The sequence below is a fragment of the Anomaloglossus baeobatrachus genome, chromosome 12 (genome assembly GCF_048569485.1).
Source record: "Anomaloglossus baeobatrachus isolate aAnoBae1 chromosome 12, aAnoBae1.hap1, whole genome shotgun sequence".
Taxonomy (NCBI): Eukaryota; Metazoa; Chordata; class Amphibia; order Anura; family Aromobatidae; genus Anomaloglossus; species Anomaloglossus baeobatrachus.
Genome location: NC_134364.1, coordinates 126,969,431 through 126,987,398, shown reverse-complemented (window position 1 = coordinate 126,987,398; position 17,968 = coordinate 126,969,431). Strand labels below are relative to the sequence as shown.

The 17,968-nt window shown below is 52.8% G+C and overlaps 2 protein-coding genes across 4 annotated transcripts in view; one reads left to right on the top strand and one right to left on the bottom strand.

The window, feature by feature from the left end:
• The window catches only part of LOC142258249 (gonadotropin-releasing hormone II receptor-like), a 38,533-nt gene extending 31,569 nt beyond the window's left edge, over positions 1–6,964 (top strand). For all 3 annotated transcript variants that reach the window (XM_075330767.1, XM_075330766.1, XM_075330768.1), the window contains 3 exons: positions 154–995; positions 1,119–1,323; positions 5,781–6,964. In XM_075330767.1, coding sequence (XP_075186882.1) covers positions 408–995; positions 1,119–1,323; positions 5,781–6,262 — 1,275 coding nt within the window. In that variant the 5' untranslated portion in view covers positions 154–407 and the 3' untranslated portion in view covers positions 6,263–6,964. The remainder of the gene's footprint in view (positions 1–153; positions 996–1,118; positions 1,324–5,780) is intronic.
• Positions 6,965–9,321: 2,357 nt separating this feature from the next.
• On the bottom strand, positions 9,322–17,809 carry RBM8A (RNA binding motif protein 8A). The gene is made up of 6 exons (XM_075330646.1): positions 17,652–17,809; positions 17,166–17,225; positions 12,570–12,647; positions 12,366–12,502; positions 12,116–12,252; positions 9,322–9,570 (listed from the first exon to the last, which is right to left on the bottom strand). The coding sequence occupies exons 1-6, from the start codon at positions 17,716–17,718 to the stop codon at positions 9,525–9,527; spliced, it is 525 nt and encodes a 174-aa protein (XP_075186761.1). The 5' UTR covers positions 17,719–17,809; the 3' UTR covers positions 9,322–9,524.
• Between the last annotated feature and the right edge of the window lie 159 nt (positions 17,810–17,968).

Here is a 17,968-nt window from a genome sequence, read left to right as displayed (position 1 = left end):
GTACATAGGGGCAGTATTATAGCAGTTATATTCTTGTACATAGGAGCAGTATTATACTAGTTATATTCTTGTACATAGGAGCAGTATTATAGTAGTTATATTCTTGTACATAGGAGCGGTTGTATTACAATCAGCGCGTTGTTTGTGTTGCAGGGTCGTCACCTTCTTACTTTTTGCTGATGATGTAGCTCTTGGGATCTCCTCGCACCGGGCACGGCTTGCAGTGGTCTCGGCAGACGTCCTCCATGGTCATTGATATAGAATGATGTCCCTCTTTGGGTTGGAGGAGATATGTTGCACGTATAGGCGGTGCAGCACTTGCCGTACAGAGTCGGACCCCATGGACGCAGATCTGGTACGATGGCGTTACCTTGCTCTGATTTGGCCTTTCATGTTCTAATTAATTGATGAAGTTGAAGATGAATGTGAGCGATGAGGCCGGGGAGGAGGGGTCCTCGTCACCCCCAGGACTCTGCTTTTTTAGGGGGTTGAACCTTAGCTGTATACAAATCAATGGATTTGACACAGCAGATGGTCCTAATTCCACATTCTTCAATGAAGACCACTTTGTGTTGCCCACGTTCTCCATGGCGGCCAAGGTCCGTGTAGCCATCACCTGTGTCCTGTTTGTGTCTTCGGCGTGCTTCAATGTGGCCACGCTGTGGACCATAATGCACAAGTACAGGAAGAAGTCCCACATCCGCATCCTCATCATGAACCTGGTGGCCGCGGACCTCCTCATCACTCTGGTGGTCATGCCCTTGGACGCAGTGTGGAACGTCACCATACAGTGGTACGCCGGCGACGTTGCCTGCCGCATCTTGATGTTCCTCAAGCTGGTGGCCATGTATTCTTCTGCCTTCGTCACTGTGGTCATCAGCCTTGACCGACGTGCCGCCATCTTAAACCCACTGGGAATAGGAGATGCCAAGAAAAAGAACAAGACAATGCTGTCCTTAGCCTGGACGCTGAGCCTGGTACTGGCCACGCCACAGGTGAGTCCCCCACATCCAACCAAAGGCTCCAAATCTCCAGCGTGTGTATAATCCACTGGGAGACATTGAGCGGAGACAACCATCACCGATGAAACACTCAACCTCAATCATTTCCTTTTTCAGCTCTTTGTGTTTCACACGGTCGTCAGGTCGTATCCCGTCCACTTCATCCAGTGCGCCACGCTGGGCAGCTTCCAGGAGCACTGGCAGGAGACGCTGTACAACATGCTCACTTTCTGCTGCCTCTTCCTCCTGCCACTGCTCATCATGGTCTTCTGCTACACACAGATCCTCATAGAAATATCCCACAAGATGAAGAAAGCCTGCGGTAAGGGAAGCATAATACCGCCCCCTCAGTGCACGGATATAACTACTATAATACTGCCCCCTCAGTGCAAGGATCTAACTACTATAATACCGCCCCCTCAGTGCACGGATATAACTACTATAATACTGCCCCCTCAGTGCACGGATATAACTACTATAATACCGCCCCCTCAGTGCACGGATATAACTACTATAATACCGCCCCCTCAGTGCACGGATATAACTACTATAATACCGCCCCCTCAGTGCAAGGATCTAACTACTATAATACTGCCCCCTCAGTGCACGGATATAACTACTATAATACTGCCCCCTCAGTGCAAGGATATAACTACTATAATACTGCCCCCTCAGTGCAAGGATATAACTACTATAATACTGCCCCCTCAGTGCACGGATATAACTACTATAATACTACCCCCTCAGTGCAAGGATATAACTACTATAATACTGCCCCCTCAGTGCAAGGATATAACTACTATAATACTGCCCCCTCAGTGCACGGATATAACTACTATAATACTGCCCCCTCAGTGCAAGGATCTAACTACTATAATACTGCCCCCTCAGTGCACGGATATAACTACTATAATACTGCCCCCTCAGTGCACGGATATAACTACTATAATACTGCCCCCTCAGTGCACGGATATAACTACTATAATACTGCCCCCTCAGTGCACGGATATAACTACTATAATACCGCCCCCTATGTACAAGAATATAACTACTATAATACTGCCCCTATGTACAGGAATATAACTACTATAATACTGCCCCTATGTACAAGAATATAACTACTATAATACTGCTCCTATGTACAAGAATATAACTACTATAATACTGCCCCCTATGTACAAGAATATAACTACTATAATACTGCCCCTATGTACAAGAATATAACTACTATAATACTGCCCCTATGTACAAGAATATAACTACTATAATACTACCCCCTACATACAAGAATATAACTACTATAATACTGCCCCTATGTACAAGAATATAACTACTATAATACTGCCCCTATATACAAGAATATAACTACTATAATACCGCCCCCTATGTACAAGAATATAACTACTATAATACTGCCCCTATGTACAGGAATATAACTACTATAATACTGCCCCTATGTACAAGAATATAACTACTATAATACTGCTCCTATGTACAAGAATATAACTACTATAATACTACCCCCTATATACAAGAATATAACTACTATAATACTGCCCCTATGTACAAGAATATAACTACTATAATACTGCCCCTATGTACAAGAATATAACTACTATAATACTGCCCCTATATACAAGAATATAACTACTATAATACTACCCCCTATGTACAAGAATATAACTACTATAATACTGCCCCTATATACAAGAATATAACTACTATAATACCGCCCCCTATGTACAAGAATATAACTACTATAATACTGCCCCTATGTACAGGAATATAACTACTATAATACTGCCCCTATGTACAAGAATATAACTACTATAATACTGCCCCCTATGTACAAGAATATAACTACTATAATACTGCCCCTATGTACAAGAATATAACTACTATAATACTGCCCCTATGTACAAGAATATAACTACTATAATACTGCCCCTATGTACAAGAATATAACTACTATAATACTGCCCCTCTGCACAAGAATATAACTACTATAATACTGCCCCTATGTACAAGAATATAACTATTATAATACTGCTCCTATGTACAAGAATATAACTACTATAATACTGCCACCTATGTACAAGAATATAACTACTATAATACTGCCCCCTATATACAAGAATATAACTACTATAATACTGCCCCCTATATACAAGAATATAACTACTATAATACTGCCCCTATGTACAAGAATATAACTACTATAATACTGCCCCTATGTACAAGAATATAACTACTATAATACTGCCTCCTATGTACAAGAATATAACTACTATAATACTGCCTCCTATGTACAAGAATATAACTACTATAATACTGCCTCCTATGTACAAGAATATAACTACTATAATACTGTCCCTATGTACAAGAATATAACTGCTATAATACTGCTCAAATGTACAAGAATATAACTACTATAATACTGCCCCTATGTACAAGAATATAACTACTATAATACTGCCTCCTATGTACAAGAATATAACTACTATAATACTGTCCCTATGTACAAGAATATAACTGCTATAATACTGCTCAAATGTACAAGAATATAACTACTATAATACTGCCCCCATGTACAAGAATATAACTACTATAATACTGCCCCCTATGTACAAGAATATAACTACTATAATACTGCCCCTATGTACAAGAATATAACTACTATAATACTGCCCCTCTGTACAAGAATATAACTACTATAATACTGCCCCTATGTACAAGAATATAACTATTATAATACTGCTCCTATGTACAAGAATATAACTACTATAATACTGCCCCCTATATACAAGAATATAACTACTATAATACTGCCCCCTATATACAAGAATATAACTACTATAATACTGCCCCTATGTACAAGAATATAACTACTATAATACTGCCCCTATGTACAAGAATATAACTACTATAATACTGCCTCCTATGTACAAGAATATAACTACTATAATACTGTCCCTATGTACAAGAATATAACTGCTATAATACTGCTCAAATGTACAAGAATATAACTACTATAATACTGCCCCTATGTACAAGAATATAACTACTATAATACTGCCCCCTATGTACAGGAATATAACTACTATAATACTGCCCCCTATATACAAGAATATAACTACTATAATACTGCCCCCATGTACAAGAATATAACTACTATAATACTGCCCCCTATATACAAGAATATAACTACTATAATACTGCCCCCTATATACAAGAATATAACTACTATAATACTGCCCCCTATATACAAGAATATAACTACTATAATACTGCCCCCTATGTACAGGAATATAACTACTATAATACTGCCCCCTATATACAAGAATATAACTACTATAATACTGCCCCCTATGTACAAGAATATAACTACTATAATACTGCTTCTATGTACAAGAATATAACTACTATAATATTGCCCCTATGTACAAGAATATAACTACTATAATACTGCCCCCTATGTACAAGAATATAACTACTATAATACTGCCCCTATGTACAAGAATATAACTACTATAATACTGCCCCTATGTACAAGAATATAACTACTATAACACTGCCCCCTATGTACAAGAATATGACTACTATAATACTGCCCCCTATGTACAAGAATATGACTACTATAATACTGCCCCCTATGTACAAGAATATGACTACTATAATACTGCCCCCTATGTACAAGAATATAACTACTATAATACTGCCCCTATGTACAAGAATATAACTACTATAATACTGCTCCTATGTACAAGAATATAACTACTATAATACTGCCCCCTATATACAAGAATATAACTACTATAATACTGCCCCCTATGTACAAGAATATAACTACTATAATATTGCCCCTATGTACAAGAATATAACTACTATAATACTGCCCCTATGTACAAGAATATAACTACTATAATACTGCCCCTATGTACAAGAATATAACTACTATAATACTGCCCCTATGTACAAGAATATAACTACTATAACACTGCCCCCTATGTACAAGAATATGACTACTATAATACTGCCCCCTATGTACAAGAATATGACTACTATAATACTGCCCCCTATGTACAAGAATATAACTACTATAATACTGCCCCTATGTACAAGAATATAACTACTATAATACTGCTCCTATGTACAAGAATATAACTACTATAATACTGCCCCTATGTACAAGAATATAACTATTATAATACTGCTCCTATGTACAAGAATATAACTACTATAATACTGCCCCTAGATACAAGAATATAACTACTATAATACTGCCCCTATGTACAAGAATATAACTACTATAATACTGCCCCCTGTGTACAAGAATATAACTACTATAATACTGCCCCTATGTACAAGAATATGAGTACTATAATACTGCCCCTAGATACAAGAATATAACTACTATAATACTGCCCCTATGTACAAGAATATGACTACTATAATACTGCCCCTAGATACAAGAATATGACTACTATAATACTGCCCCTATGTACAAGAATATAACTATTATAATACTGCCCCTATGTACAAGAATATAACTACTATAATGCTGCCCCCTATGTACAAGAATATAACTACTATAATACTGCCCCCTATGTACAAGAATATAACTACTATAATACTGCCCTCTATGTACAAGAATATAACTACTATAATAGTGCTCCTATGTACAAGAATATAACTACTATAATAGTGCTCCCTATGTACAAGAACATAACTGCTATAATATGTAAGTAGAGTGTAATTTTCGGGTTGCTTTTGTCTCAGCTTCCTCCAGAGAGTTCCCCCTGCGTCGCTCCTATAATAACATCCCTCGTGCTCGGATGCGGACCTTTAAGATGTCGCTGGTGATCGTTCTGACCTTCATCGTGTGTTGGACTCCTTACTACCTCCTGGGGATCTGGTACTGGTTCTCTCCGGAGATGTTGATCAGACGGAAGGTTCCGCCGTCGCTCAGCCACATCCTCTTCCTCTTCGGCCTGTTTAACGCCTGCCTGGACCCCATCATCTACGGCCTCTTCACCATCCACTTCCGCAGGGAGATCAGCAGAGTCTGCCGCTGCTCCTCGCCGGGACCGGACGACACCACTTCTTTGGGGACTGGGTCGTTTCGGACTTCCATGGCAGCCGTGTCCCTGAAGAGGCCCGCTGGAGGCTCCTGTAAATTTAACCTGGAAGTCACAGGCGTCGGCCTCCATCCAGGGAAATGTGAGCAGTGTAAGGGGAAGGTGGTGGAGAGCTTCATGTGAGGGGCGGCCACACCGGCGGGAGACTGGACTGTACACATAGCGGTGTAACCCAGAACAGCGGGTACTGAAGATGCCGCCACATGAGGCTGAAAGAAGGCGGGGCAGAGACAATTATTGCACAATGAATTATCACTGTAGGTGGAGTTACTAGACAATGATGTCATCACTGTAGGCGGAGTTACTGGACATAGATGTCATCATTGTAGGCGGAGTTACTGGACATAGATGTCATCATTGTAGGCGGAGTTACTAAACATAATGATGATGTCATCATTGTAGGCGGAGTTACTGGACATAGATGTCATCATTGTAGGCGGAGTTACTAAACATAATGATGATGTCATCATTGTAGGCGGAGTTACTAATCATAATGATGATGTCATCACTGCAGGCGGATTTACTGGACATAATGATGTCATCACTGTAGGCGGAGTTATTAGACAATGATGATGTCATCACTGTAGGCGGAGTTATTAGACATAATGATGATGTCATCACTGTATGCGGAGTTACTATACATAATGATGATGTCATCACTGTAGGCGGAGTTACTGGACATGATGATGTCATCAATGTAGGCAGTTATTAGACAGTGATGATGTCATCAGGGCTGGAGTTGACCTCGAGTAAAGCTTTAGCAATGGGATTTCTACAATAAAGAGCATTAAAGCAATACTCAGACGTGCAGTATATGTGAGTGCACGGGACACGTGGTGTATGTACAGTGCCTTGCGAAAGTATTCAGCCCCCTTGATTTTTTCAACCTTTTCCCACATTTCAGGCTTCAAACATAAAGATAAAATGTTAATGTTCTGGTGAAGAATCAACAACAAGTGACACAATTGTGAAGAGGAAGGAAATGTATTGCTTATTTTAAACTTTTATAAAAAAAATAACTGAAAATTGGGGTGTGTAATATTATTCATCCCCGGTAAGTTAATACTTTGTAGCGCCCCCTGTTGCTGCGGTTACACCTGCAGTCTCTTGGGGTATGTGTCTATCAGTTTTGCACATGGAGAGGTGAAATTCTCGCCCATTCTTCCTTTGTAAACAGCTGGAGCTGAGTGAGGTTGGATGGAAGCGTTTGTGAACAACTGTTTTCAGCTCTTTCCACAGATTCTCGATTGGGTTCAGGTCTGGACTGTGACTTGGCCATTCTAACACCTGGATACGTTTATTTGTGAACCATTCCATTGTAGATTTTGCTTTATGTTTGGGATCATTGTTTTGTTGGAAGACAAATCTCCGTCCCAGTCTCAGGTCTTTTGCAGAGTCCAACAGGTTTTCTTCAAGAATTATCACAAAAATAGAACGGAGGGCACTCGCCACTTGAAGGCAGAAATCTTGTATTTATTTTTGACAATGGAGCAGGCATAAAAAGATGGAGAGGAGAGGGACCGACCACAGACGACAAGTCCCTGGCTGTCATCTGTGGGTGGTTGATCCCTCTCCCCTCCATCTTTTTATGCCTGCTCCATGTAAAAAATAAATACAAGATTTCTGCCTTCAAGTGGTGAGTGCCCTTTGTTCTATTTTTGTGATGTACCGCTTTCCAGTTTTCCTGTGAGGTGCACACCTTATGGCAGTTCCACACTAGCAACACATGGTTCCCGTCTATTGAGACAGGTGATACTTTGCATTAGTTGCCAGCTGAAAGCTGTGCCCAGTTTTTCCTTATCCACCTATTGTTTTGTTTTTTTTCAATTATGGTCCTGCATTTGGCTCCATCCGTCTTCCCATCAATTTTACCATCTTCCCTGTCCCTGCTGAAGAAAAGCAGGCCCAAACCTTGATGCTGCCACCACCATGTTTGACAGTGGGGATGGTGTGTTCAGGGTGATGAGCTGTGTTGCTGTTACATATCGTTTGGCATTGTGCCCAAAAAGTGTGATTTTGGTGTCATCTGAGCAGAGCACCTTCTCCCACATGTTTGGTGTCTCCAGGTGGCTTGTGGCAAACATTAACAGCACTTTTTATGGATATCTTTGAGAAATGGCTTCCTTCTTGCCACTCTTCCATAAAGGCCAGATTTGTGCAGTGTATGACTGATTGTTGTCCTATGGACAGACTCTCCCACCTCAGCTGTAGATCTCTGCAGATCATCCAGAGGGATCATGGGCCTCTCGGCTGCATCTCTGATCAGTCTTCTCCTTGTGTGAGATGACAGTTTGGATGGACGGCCGGGTCTTGGTAGATTTGCAGTGGTATGATGCTCCTTCCATTTCAATATGATCGCTTGCACCGTGCTCCTTGGGATGTTTAAAGTTTCGGAAATCTTCTTGTAATCAAATCCAGCTTTAAACTTCTCCACAACAGTATCCTGGACCTGCCTGTTGTGTTCCTTGGTCCTCATGATGCTCTCTGCGCTTTACACAGAACACTGAGACTATCACAGAGCAGGGGCATTTATACGGAGACTTGATTACACACAGGGGCTTATATTTATCATCATCAGTCATTTAGGACAACATTGGATCATTCAGAGATTCTCAATCAACTTCTGGAGTGAGTTTGCTGCACTGAAAGTAAAGGGGGTGAATAATATTGCACGCCCCAATGTTCAGTTATTTATTTTTTATAAAAGTTTAAAATAAGCAAAAATAAAAATCATTCCTCTTCACAATTGTGTCACTTGTTGCTGATTCTTCACCAGAACATTAACATTTTATCTTTATGTTTGAAGCCTGAAATGTGGGAAAAGGCTGAAAAATTCAAGGGGGCTGAATACTTTTGCAAGGCACTGTATATGTGCCTGTGTCAGGGTGCCCTCTGCTGGGAGACTCTGGGAGAGCGGCCTGTAAACATCTGATATATCACACACTGACGACAACGCAGGCGCCACCTTCTGGAGCAAACCCAAACTGCATTACATATCTACAAGTTGTATATTCGGATTCTGCAGAGCGTTTGTTGCAATGTGTCAGTCCAGGCTATTCTCTGTGAGCAGCACATCAGCAGTTTACGTCACCCCCGTCCAGCAGTTTGTTACAGTGTGTCAGTGCAGTCACTGACCGCGAGCAGAGGTCTTACGTCAGTAATAAGTGTTCTATGGACGATCCTGGTGTCACACGAGGAGACTTTATTGAGAACTCGCAGCTCAGCAGACATTGTACAAAATCAACCCCCCATAAAAGGCAAAAGAACAAAACCACGAAGTCCACGCTGTGACCCGTGCTGCGCCCGTCTGATCTGCAGCCGCCCGAGGGACGAGAACAAAGTCACCAACCAGGAAAACAACGAGAGAAGAGGCGAGAGGCGGGACTCAGCGTCTCCTCCTGTCAGGGCTCCGGCTCCTCCTGCGACCGCTCCTGAAAAACAGACAACACATGAGGAGAGGCACGCGACCACTGTACCCACATCTCAGGCAGCTCGGGGCGCGAGCGGAGGACGAGGGGGAAGCACAGGCAGCTCGGGGCATGAGCGGAGGACGAGGGGGAGCACAGGCAGCTCGGGGCGCGAGCGGAGGACGAGGGGGAGCACAGGCAGCTCGGGGCGCGGGCGGAGGACGAGGGGGAGCACAGGCAGCTCGGGGCGCGAGCGGAGGACGAGGGGGAAGCACAGGCAGCTCGGGGCGCGAGCGGAGGACGAGGGGGAAGCACAGGCAGCTCGGGGCGCGAGCGGAGGACGAGGGGGAAGCACAGGCAGCTCGGGGCGCGAGCGGAGGACGAGGGGGAAGCACAGGCAGCTCGGGGCGCGAGCGGAGGACGAGGGGGAAGCACAGGCAGCTCGGGGCGCGAGCGGAGGACGAGGGGGAAGCACAGGCAGCTCGGGGCGCGGGCGGAGGACGAGGGGGAAGCACAGGCAGCTCGGAGGACGAGGGGGAAGCACAGGCAGCTCAGAGGACGAGGGGGAAGCACAGGCAGCTCGGGGCGCGGGCGGAGGACGAGGGGGAAGCACAGGCAGCTCGGAGGGGGAAGCACAGGCAGCTCAGAGGACGAGGGGGAAGCACAGGCAGCTCGGGGCGCGAGCGGAGGACGAGGGGGAAGCACAGGCAGCTCGGGGCGCGAGCGGAGGACGAGGGGGAAGCACAGGCAGCTCGGGGCGCGAGCGGAGGACGAGGGGGAAGCACAGGCAGCTCGGGGCGCGAGCGGAGGACGAGGGGGAAGCACAGGCAGCTCGGGGCGCGAGCGGAGGACGAGGGGGAAGCACAGGCAGCTCGGGGCGCGAGCGGAGGACGAGGGGGAAACACAGGCAGCTCGGGGCGCGAGCGGAGGACGAGGGGGAAGCACAGGCAGCTCGGGGCGCGAGCGGAGGACGAGGGGGAAGCACAGGCAGCTCGGGGCGCGAGCGGAGGACGAGGGGGAAGCACAGGCAGCTCGGGGCGCGAGCGGAGGACGAGGGGGAAGCACAGGCAGCTCGGGGCGCGAGCGGAGGACGAGGGGGAAGCACAGGCAGCTCGGGGCGCGAGCGGAGGACGAGGGGGAAGCACAGGCAGCTCGGGGCGCGAGCGGAGGACGAGGGGGAAGCACAGGCAGCTCGGGGCGCGAGCGGAGGACGAGGGGGAAGCACAGGCAGCTCGGGGCGCGAGCGGAGGACGAGGGGGAAGCACAGGCAGCTCGGGGCGCAAGCGGAGGACGAGGGGGAAGCACAGGCAGCTCGGGGCGCAAGCGGATGACGAGGGGGAAGCACAGGCAGCTCGGGGCGCAAGCGGAGGACGAGGGGGAAGCACAGGCAGCTCAGAGGACGAGGGGGAAGCACAGGCAGCTCAGAGGACGAGGGGGAAGCACAGGCAGCTCAGAGGACGAGGGGGAAGCACAGGCAGCTCAGAGGACGAGGGGGAAGCACAGGCAGCTCGGAGGACGAGGGGGAAGCACAGGCAGCTCGGAGGACGAGGGGGAAGCACAGGCAGCTCGGAGGACGAGGGGGAAGCACAGGCAGCTCGGGGCGCGGGCGGAGGACGAGGGAGAAGCACAGGCAGCTCGGGGCGCGGGCGGAGGACGAGGGGGAAGCACAGGCAGCTCGGGGCGCGGGCGGAGGACGAGGGGGAAGCACAGGCAGCTCGGGGCGCGGGCGGAGGACAAGGGGGAAGCACAGGCAGCTCGGAGGACGAGGGGGAAGCACAGGCAGCTCGGGGCGCGGGCGGAGGACGAGGGGGAAGCACAGGCAGCTCGGGGCGCGGGCGGAGGACGAGGGGGAAGCACAGGCAGCTCGGAGGACGAGGGGGGAACCACAGGCAGCTCAGGGCGCGGGCGGAGGACGAGGGGGAAGCACAGGCAGCTCGGAGGACGAGGGGGAAGCACAGGCAGCTCGGGGCGCGGGCGGAGGACGAGGGAGAAGCACAGGCAGCTCGGGGCGCGGGCGGAGGACGAGGGGGAAGCACAGGCAGCTCGGGGCGCGGGCGGAGGACGAGGGGGAAGCACAGGCAGCTCGGGGCGCGGGCGGAGGACGAGGGGGAAGCACAGGCAGCTCGGAGGACGAGGTGGAAGCACAGGCAGCTCGGGGCGCGGGCGGAGGACGAGGGGGAAGCACAGGCAGCTCGGAGGACGAGAAATATCGGAAGTTATAGTAGTTGCTCCTGACACTACCCGATCTCTTGTACATTAGATAATCTGCATGCGCCATTGCCCCCCCCCCCCCAATCCTTCCCATGCGCCATTGCCCCCCCTGCATGCACCATCACCCCCCCCTCAATCCTCCCCTCTCGCATACGCCATCTCCCCCCAATCTTCTCCGCCGCATGCGTCGTCAACGCCCCAAATCCTCCCCTCCGCATGCGCCATCACCCCCCCCCAAATCCTCCCCTCCGCATGCGCCATCACCCCCCCCAAATCCTCCCCTCCGACATCGCCCCCCCCAAAATCCTCCTCTCCGCATGCGCCATCGCCCTTCCTGGTCGGGGGATGGGCTTCTTACCTTCTCTTTCCCTTTGGAGGACCCCGGACAAAGCACCAGTCCACGCTGATTGGCTGTCCCATCATGTCCTGACCGTTTAACCCCTCCATGGCTGCCTGGGCCTCTTTGTAGGTCTCGTACTCCACCAGAGCGTAACCCTGCGGTGAAAGAGATCACAGTCCTGAGAGGAGGGCACTCGTGGGGTCACGTCCCCCGGGGTCTTTCAGGGGTCTGGGTAGGGGCTGGGCAGCCATGTTTGCTCCTCTCTTACCTTCAGAAAGCCCGTCCTCCGGTCCAGATTCAGGTGGACGTTCTTGATTTCCCCAAACTCTGCGAACTTATCGTGGATGTCCTCCTCTGTGGCTTCTTCATGGACCCCGGTGACAAACAGGATCCAGCCCTCCACAGCTGAGAGACGAGAGCGTGATTACAGACCAGCGCCAGGAGCGAGCGCCCTAATGGTGCCAATACTTACATCTCTGAGGACCCGGCTCGTCCCCATCCTGCTCCACGCTGTCATAGTCTTCTCTGATCCGGGCCCGGGAGCCCTCCTCTGTACGGGCAGAGAAAAGCCGCGGTCAGTGAGGAGGTGGACGACGCTGCCGAATACAGCCGCCATCCTACAGACCTCAGTGTAAATGAGTACACCCCTCCACTGTGTACATACGTCACTATAAATGAGTACACCCCTTTACTGTGTATATATAGCGCTTAGCATGAATGAGTACACCCCTCCACTGTCTATACACAGCGCTCAGTGTAAATGAGTACACCCCTCCACTGTACATATAGCGCTCAGTATAAACGAGTACACCCCTCCACTGTACATATAGCGCTCAGTATAAGTGAGGACACCCCTCCACTGTGTACATACGGCGCTCAGTATAAATGAGTACACCCCCTCCTGTGTACATACAGCACATAACATCAATGAGTACACTTCTGTATTTTTTATACGCAGTGCTCAGCATAAATGAGTACACCCCTCCTGTGTACACAGCTCTCAGCATAAATGAGTACACGCCTCCTCAGGTCAGTATGGGTATGCAGATAGTACACATATATAGGTGTTTGGGGGGGGGGGGGGTATTTAAGTGATGAAGGAATAAAAGATTCCCTCCTGCCGCCATTTTCTGACACCTGTAACGTTCTCATTTCTGGGCTCTGGGGGTCAGTCGTTCCTGGGCTCTGGGGGGGGGTCAGTCGTTCCTGGGCTCTGGGGGGGGGGGGGGGTCAGTCGTTCCTGGGCTCTGGGGGGGGGGGGTCAGTCGTTCCTGGGCTCTGGGGGGGGGGGGGGTCAGTCGTTCCTGGGCTCTGGGGGGGGGGGGGTCAGTCGTTCCTGGGCTCTGGGGGGGGGGGGGGGGGTCAGTCGTTCCTGGGCTCTGGGGGGGGGGGGGGGTCAGTCGTTCCTGGGCTCTGGGGGGGGGGTCAGTCGTTCCTGGGCTCTGGGGGGGGGGGTCAGTCGTTCCTGGGCTCTGGGGGGGGGGGGGTCAGTCGTTCCTGGGCTCTGGGGGGGGGGGGGGGTCAGTCGTTCCTGGGCTCTGGGGGGGGGGGGGGGGGTCAGTCGTTCCTGGGCTCTGGGGGGGGGTCAGTCGTTCCTGGGCTCTGGGGGGGGGGGGGGGGGGGTCAGTCGTTCCTGGGCTCTGGGGGGGGGGTGTCAGTCGTTCCTGGGCTCTGGGGGGGGGGGGGGGGTCAGTCGTTCCTGGGCTCTGGGGGGGGGGGGGGGTCAGTCGTTCCTGGGCTCTGGGGGGGGGTGTCAGTCGTTCCTGGGCTCTGGGGGGGGGGGGTCAGTCGTTCCTGGGCTCTGGGGGGGGGGGTCAGTCGTTCCTGGGCTCTGGGGGGGGGGGGTCAGTCGTTCCTGGGCTCTGGGGGGGGGGGGGGGGGGGTCAGTCGTTCCTGGGCTCTGGGGGGGGGGGGGGGTCAGTCGTTCCTGGGCTCTGGGGGGGGGGGGGGGTCAGTCGTTCCTGGGCTCTGGGGGGGTCAGTCGTTCCTGGGCTCTGGGGGGGTCAGTCGTTCCTGGGCTCTGGGGGGGGTCAGTCGTTCCTGGGCTCTGGGGGGGGTCAGTCGTTCCTGGGCTCTGGGGGGGGTCAGTCGTTCCTGGGCTCTGGGGGGGGTCAGTCGTTCCTGGGCTCTGGGGGGGGTCAGTCGTTCCTGGGCTCTGGGGGGGGTCAGTCGTTCCTGGGCTCTGGGGGGGGGTCAGTCGTTCCTGGGCTCTGGGGGGGGTCAGTCGTTCCTGGGCTCTGGGGGGGGTCAGTCGTTCCTGGGCTCTGGGGGGGGTCAGTCGTTCCTGGGCTCTGGGGGGGGGGGGGGGTCAGTCGTTCCTGGGCTCTGGGGGGGGGGGGGGGGGGTCAGTCGTTCCTGGGCTCTGGGGGGGGTCAGTCGTTCCTGGGCTCTGGGGGGGGGGGGGGGGGGGGGTCAGTCGTTCCTGGGCTCTGGGGGGGGGGGGGGGGGTCAGTCGTTCCTGGGCTCTGGGGGGGGGGGGTCAGTCGTTCCTGGGCTCTGGGGGGGGGGGGGGGGGTCAGTCGTTCCTGGGCTCTGGGGGGGGGGGGGTCAGTCGTTCCTGGGCTCTGGGGGGGGGGGGTCAGTCGTTCCTGGGCTCTGGGGGGGGGGGTCAGTCGTTCCTGGGCTCTGGGGGGGGGGGTCAGTCGTTCCTGGGCTCTGGGGGGGGGGGGGGGGTCAGTCGTTCCTGGGCTCTGGGGGGGGGGGGGGGTCAGTCGTTCCTGGGCTCTGGGGGGGGGGGGGGGGGGTCAGTCGTTCCTGGGCTCTGGGGGGGGGGGGGGGGGTCAGTCGTTCCTGGGCTCTGGGGGGGGGGGTCAGTCGTTCCTGGGCTCTGGGGGGGGGGGGGGGTCAGTCGTTCCTGGGCTCTGGGGGGGGGGGGGGGGTCAGTCGTTCCTGGGCTCTGGGGGGGGGGGGTCAGTCGTTCCTGGGCTCTGGGGGGGGGGGTCAGTCGTTCCTGGGCTCTGGGGGGGGGGGGGGGTCAGTCGTTCCTGGGCTCTGGGGGGGGGGGGGGGGTCAGTCGTTCCTGGGCTCTGGGGGGGGGGGGTCAGTCGTTCCTGGGCTCTGGGGGGGGGGGGGGGGTCAGTCGTTCCTGGGCTCTGGGGGGGGGGGGGTCAGTCGTTCCTGGGCTCTGGGGGGGTCAGTCGTTCCTGGGCTCTGGGGGGGTCAGTCGTTCCTGGGCTCTGGGGGGGGTCAGTCGTTCCTGGGCTCTGGGGGGGGTCAGTCGTTCCTGGGCTCTGGGGGGGGTCAGTCGTTCCTGGGCTCTGGGGGGGGGTCAGTCGTTCCTGGGCTCTGGGGGGGGTCAGTCGTTCCTGGGCTCTGGGGGGGGTCAGTCGTTCCTGGGCTCTGGGGGGGGTCAGTCGTTCCTGGGCTCTGGGGGGGGGGGGGGTCAGTCGTTCCTGGGCTCTGGGGGGGGGTCAGTCGTTCCTGGGCTCTGGGGGGGGGTCAGTCGTTCCTGGGCTCTGGGGGGGGGGGGGGGGGGTCAGTCGTTCCTGGGCTCTGGGGGGGGGGGGGGGGTCAGTCGTTCCTGGGCTCTGGGGGGGGGGGGTCAGTCGTTCCTGGGCTCTGGGGGGGGGGGGGGTCAGTCGTTCCTGGGCTCTGGGGGGGGGGGGGGTCAGTCGTTCCTGGGCTCTGGGGGGGGGGGGGGGGGTCAGTCGTTCCTGGGCTCTGGGGGGGGGGGGGTCAGTCGTTCCTGGGCTCTGGGGGGGGGGGGTCAGTCGTTCCTGGGCTCTGGGGGGGGGGGGTCAGTCGTTCCTGGGCTCTGGGGGGGGGGGGTCAGTCGTTCCTGGGCTCTGGGGGGGGTCAGTCGTTCCTGGCTCTGGGGGGGGGGGTCAGTCGTTCCTGGGCTCTGGGGGGGGGGGGGTCAGTCGTTCCTGGGCTCTGGGGGGGGGGGTCAGTCGTTCCTGGGCTCTGGGGGGGGGGGGTCAGTCGTTCCTGGGCTCTGGGGGGGGGGGGGGGGTCAGTCGTTCCTGGGCTCTGGGGGGGGGGGGGTCAGTCGTTCCTGGGCTCTGGGGGGGGGGGGGGGTCAGTCGTTCCTGGGCTCTGGGGGGGGTCAGTCGTTCCTGGGCTCTGGGGGGGGGGGTCAGTCGTTCCTGGGCTCTGGGGGGTCAGTCGTTCCTGGGCTCTGGGGGGGTCAGTCGTTCCTGGGCTCTGGGGGGGTCAGTCGTTCCTGGGCTCTGGGGGGGTCAGTCGTTCCTGGGCTCTGGGGGGGTCAGTCGTTCCTGGGCTCTGGGGGGGTCAGTCGTTCCTGGGCTCTGGGGGTCAGTTGTTCCTGGGCTCTGGGGGTCAGTTGTTCCTGGGCTCTGGGGGTCAGTTGTTCCTGGGCTCTGGGGGTCAGTTGTTCCTGGGCTCTGGGGTGGTGTGACGGATTAGTTTTGCCCTGGGCGGACGTCTTTACTGACCATTTCAGGCGAGATACAAAGTTTTAGTCATTTCTTATTGCAGTAACCAAAAGAAAAAAAAATAACCCTTTGATGTTTTGATTTCTTTCCCAATGTCGTTACCGATCGGGTTGATGTAGTTTATGTTCTGATGGATCGGTCTCTTATGAACGCAGCGATACCGAACATGGATTTTTTATTTGATTTATTTTCTATGGGGCAGAAGAGGGGTGGTTAGAACTTTTATTTGAAATATTTTTCAGTTTTCTTTTGTTTGTCTCCTTCGGGGACTTGAAGCTGCGGTCGTCTGGTTACCGGTGTTATACATTGCAGTGCATCAGCACCGCCGCGTATAGTGAAATTCACAATCTACTTTGGACGCCGGCTAAACCCTGGCTGTCATAGCAGACTTGTCACGGCAAGCACAGGAGGCTTCAGCAGACCCTTGGCTATCATGCGTGCCACCCACAGCTGTTAACCTGTTAAATGCCACTCAATCTCTGACAGCAGGATTTACATGCGGGGGAGGAACGCCGTCCCAATCCCATGAGAGCCAGGTCAGGACAGGAGGACAGTGTCTTCAATGACATGGCGCTGGGGATAGCAGTATGCGCTGATTGTGTCCTGGGGAATCAGGCGGCCAGGTCATATAGCAGACTCATGGGGGGGGGCTGAACACTTCTGCACACACTCACCGGCACCGAATCCTCTCCCTTTCCGCTTCTTCGCCTTCTCCTTTAATTTGTGGATACTTTCTGTAGAATAGAAAGAGATGAGAGATCAGGACGGAAGCCCGCCATGCCATCAGGGGGGAAATCGTCCGCCATCCACCCCACCTGCCTCTGTACCACCAGGGGGCGCCACCATGTACTCAGCTAAAGCCCCTGAACCCCCCGGATCACTGCGTCTGAGGTCGGATAACCCCGGCACATAAGGCGCATCCTCGGGTCTCCAGCCCATCAGAGACCACCGACCTGCCCCTCTCATTCTGGGGGTCCCATGCTGACCCTGTATCACTCCTGCACGGCTATTCCAGGGTTAATACTACCTGCAGGGGGCGATTAGCTGACAGACAAGAAAATGAGGACACTGCCACTTTAAGGGGCAAACACGGCTTACGGCCCACAGAGAATAGGATGGGGCAGACATGGCTCCCGGCCTGTCTCCAGCCTCATACACACCGTCACCGTCCTCGTCCATGGCGAAGTCCTCGCCTCCAGCCTCGTGTAGATCCAGCACGTCCGCCATGTCTGCAGCGTGAGAGCTCGGAGACACTGAGACTGCACGGGCGCCAGGAACGGTAAAGAAACCACCGCACTTCCGGCGCACAGGGATGACGCAGTAGACGGCTGCGGTGAGCGGAAGTGACGTCACTGACAGCCAACGGCGCCATCTTGGGAAGGTCAAGAATCGACAAATGCTCATAGGATACATCATATGGAGATCTTCTCATTACCAGCCTTCAATGTGATGTCGTCATCACAGGGGGCGGGGCTGA

Bases quoted from the DNA above. Each gene is read 5' to 3' on its own strand.
- RBM8A (XM_075330646.1), bottom strand. From the start codon at position 17,718: ATGGCGGACGTGCTGGATCTACACGAGGCTGGAGGCGAGGACTTCGCC. The intron at 17,226-17,651 runs GTGTGTATGAGG...TCTATTCTACAG, and splicing joins CATGGACGAGGACGGTGACG to AAAGTATCCACAAATTAAAG. The intron at 9,571-12,115 runs GTAAGAAGCCCA...TCTGTTTTTCAG, and splicing joins CCTCCAAAGGGAAAGAGAAG to GAGCGGTCGCAGGAGGAGCC.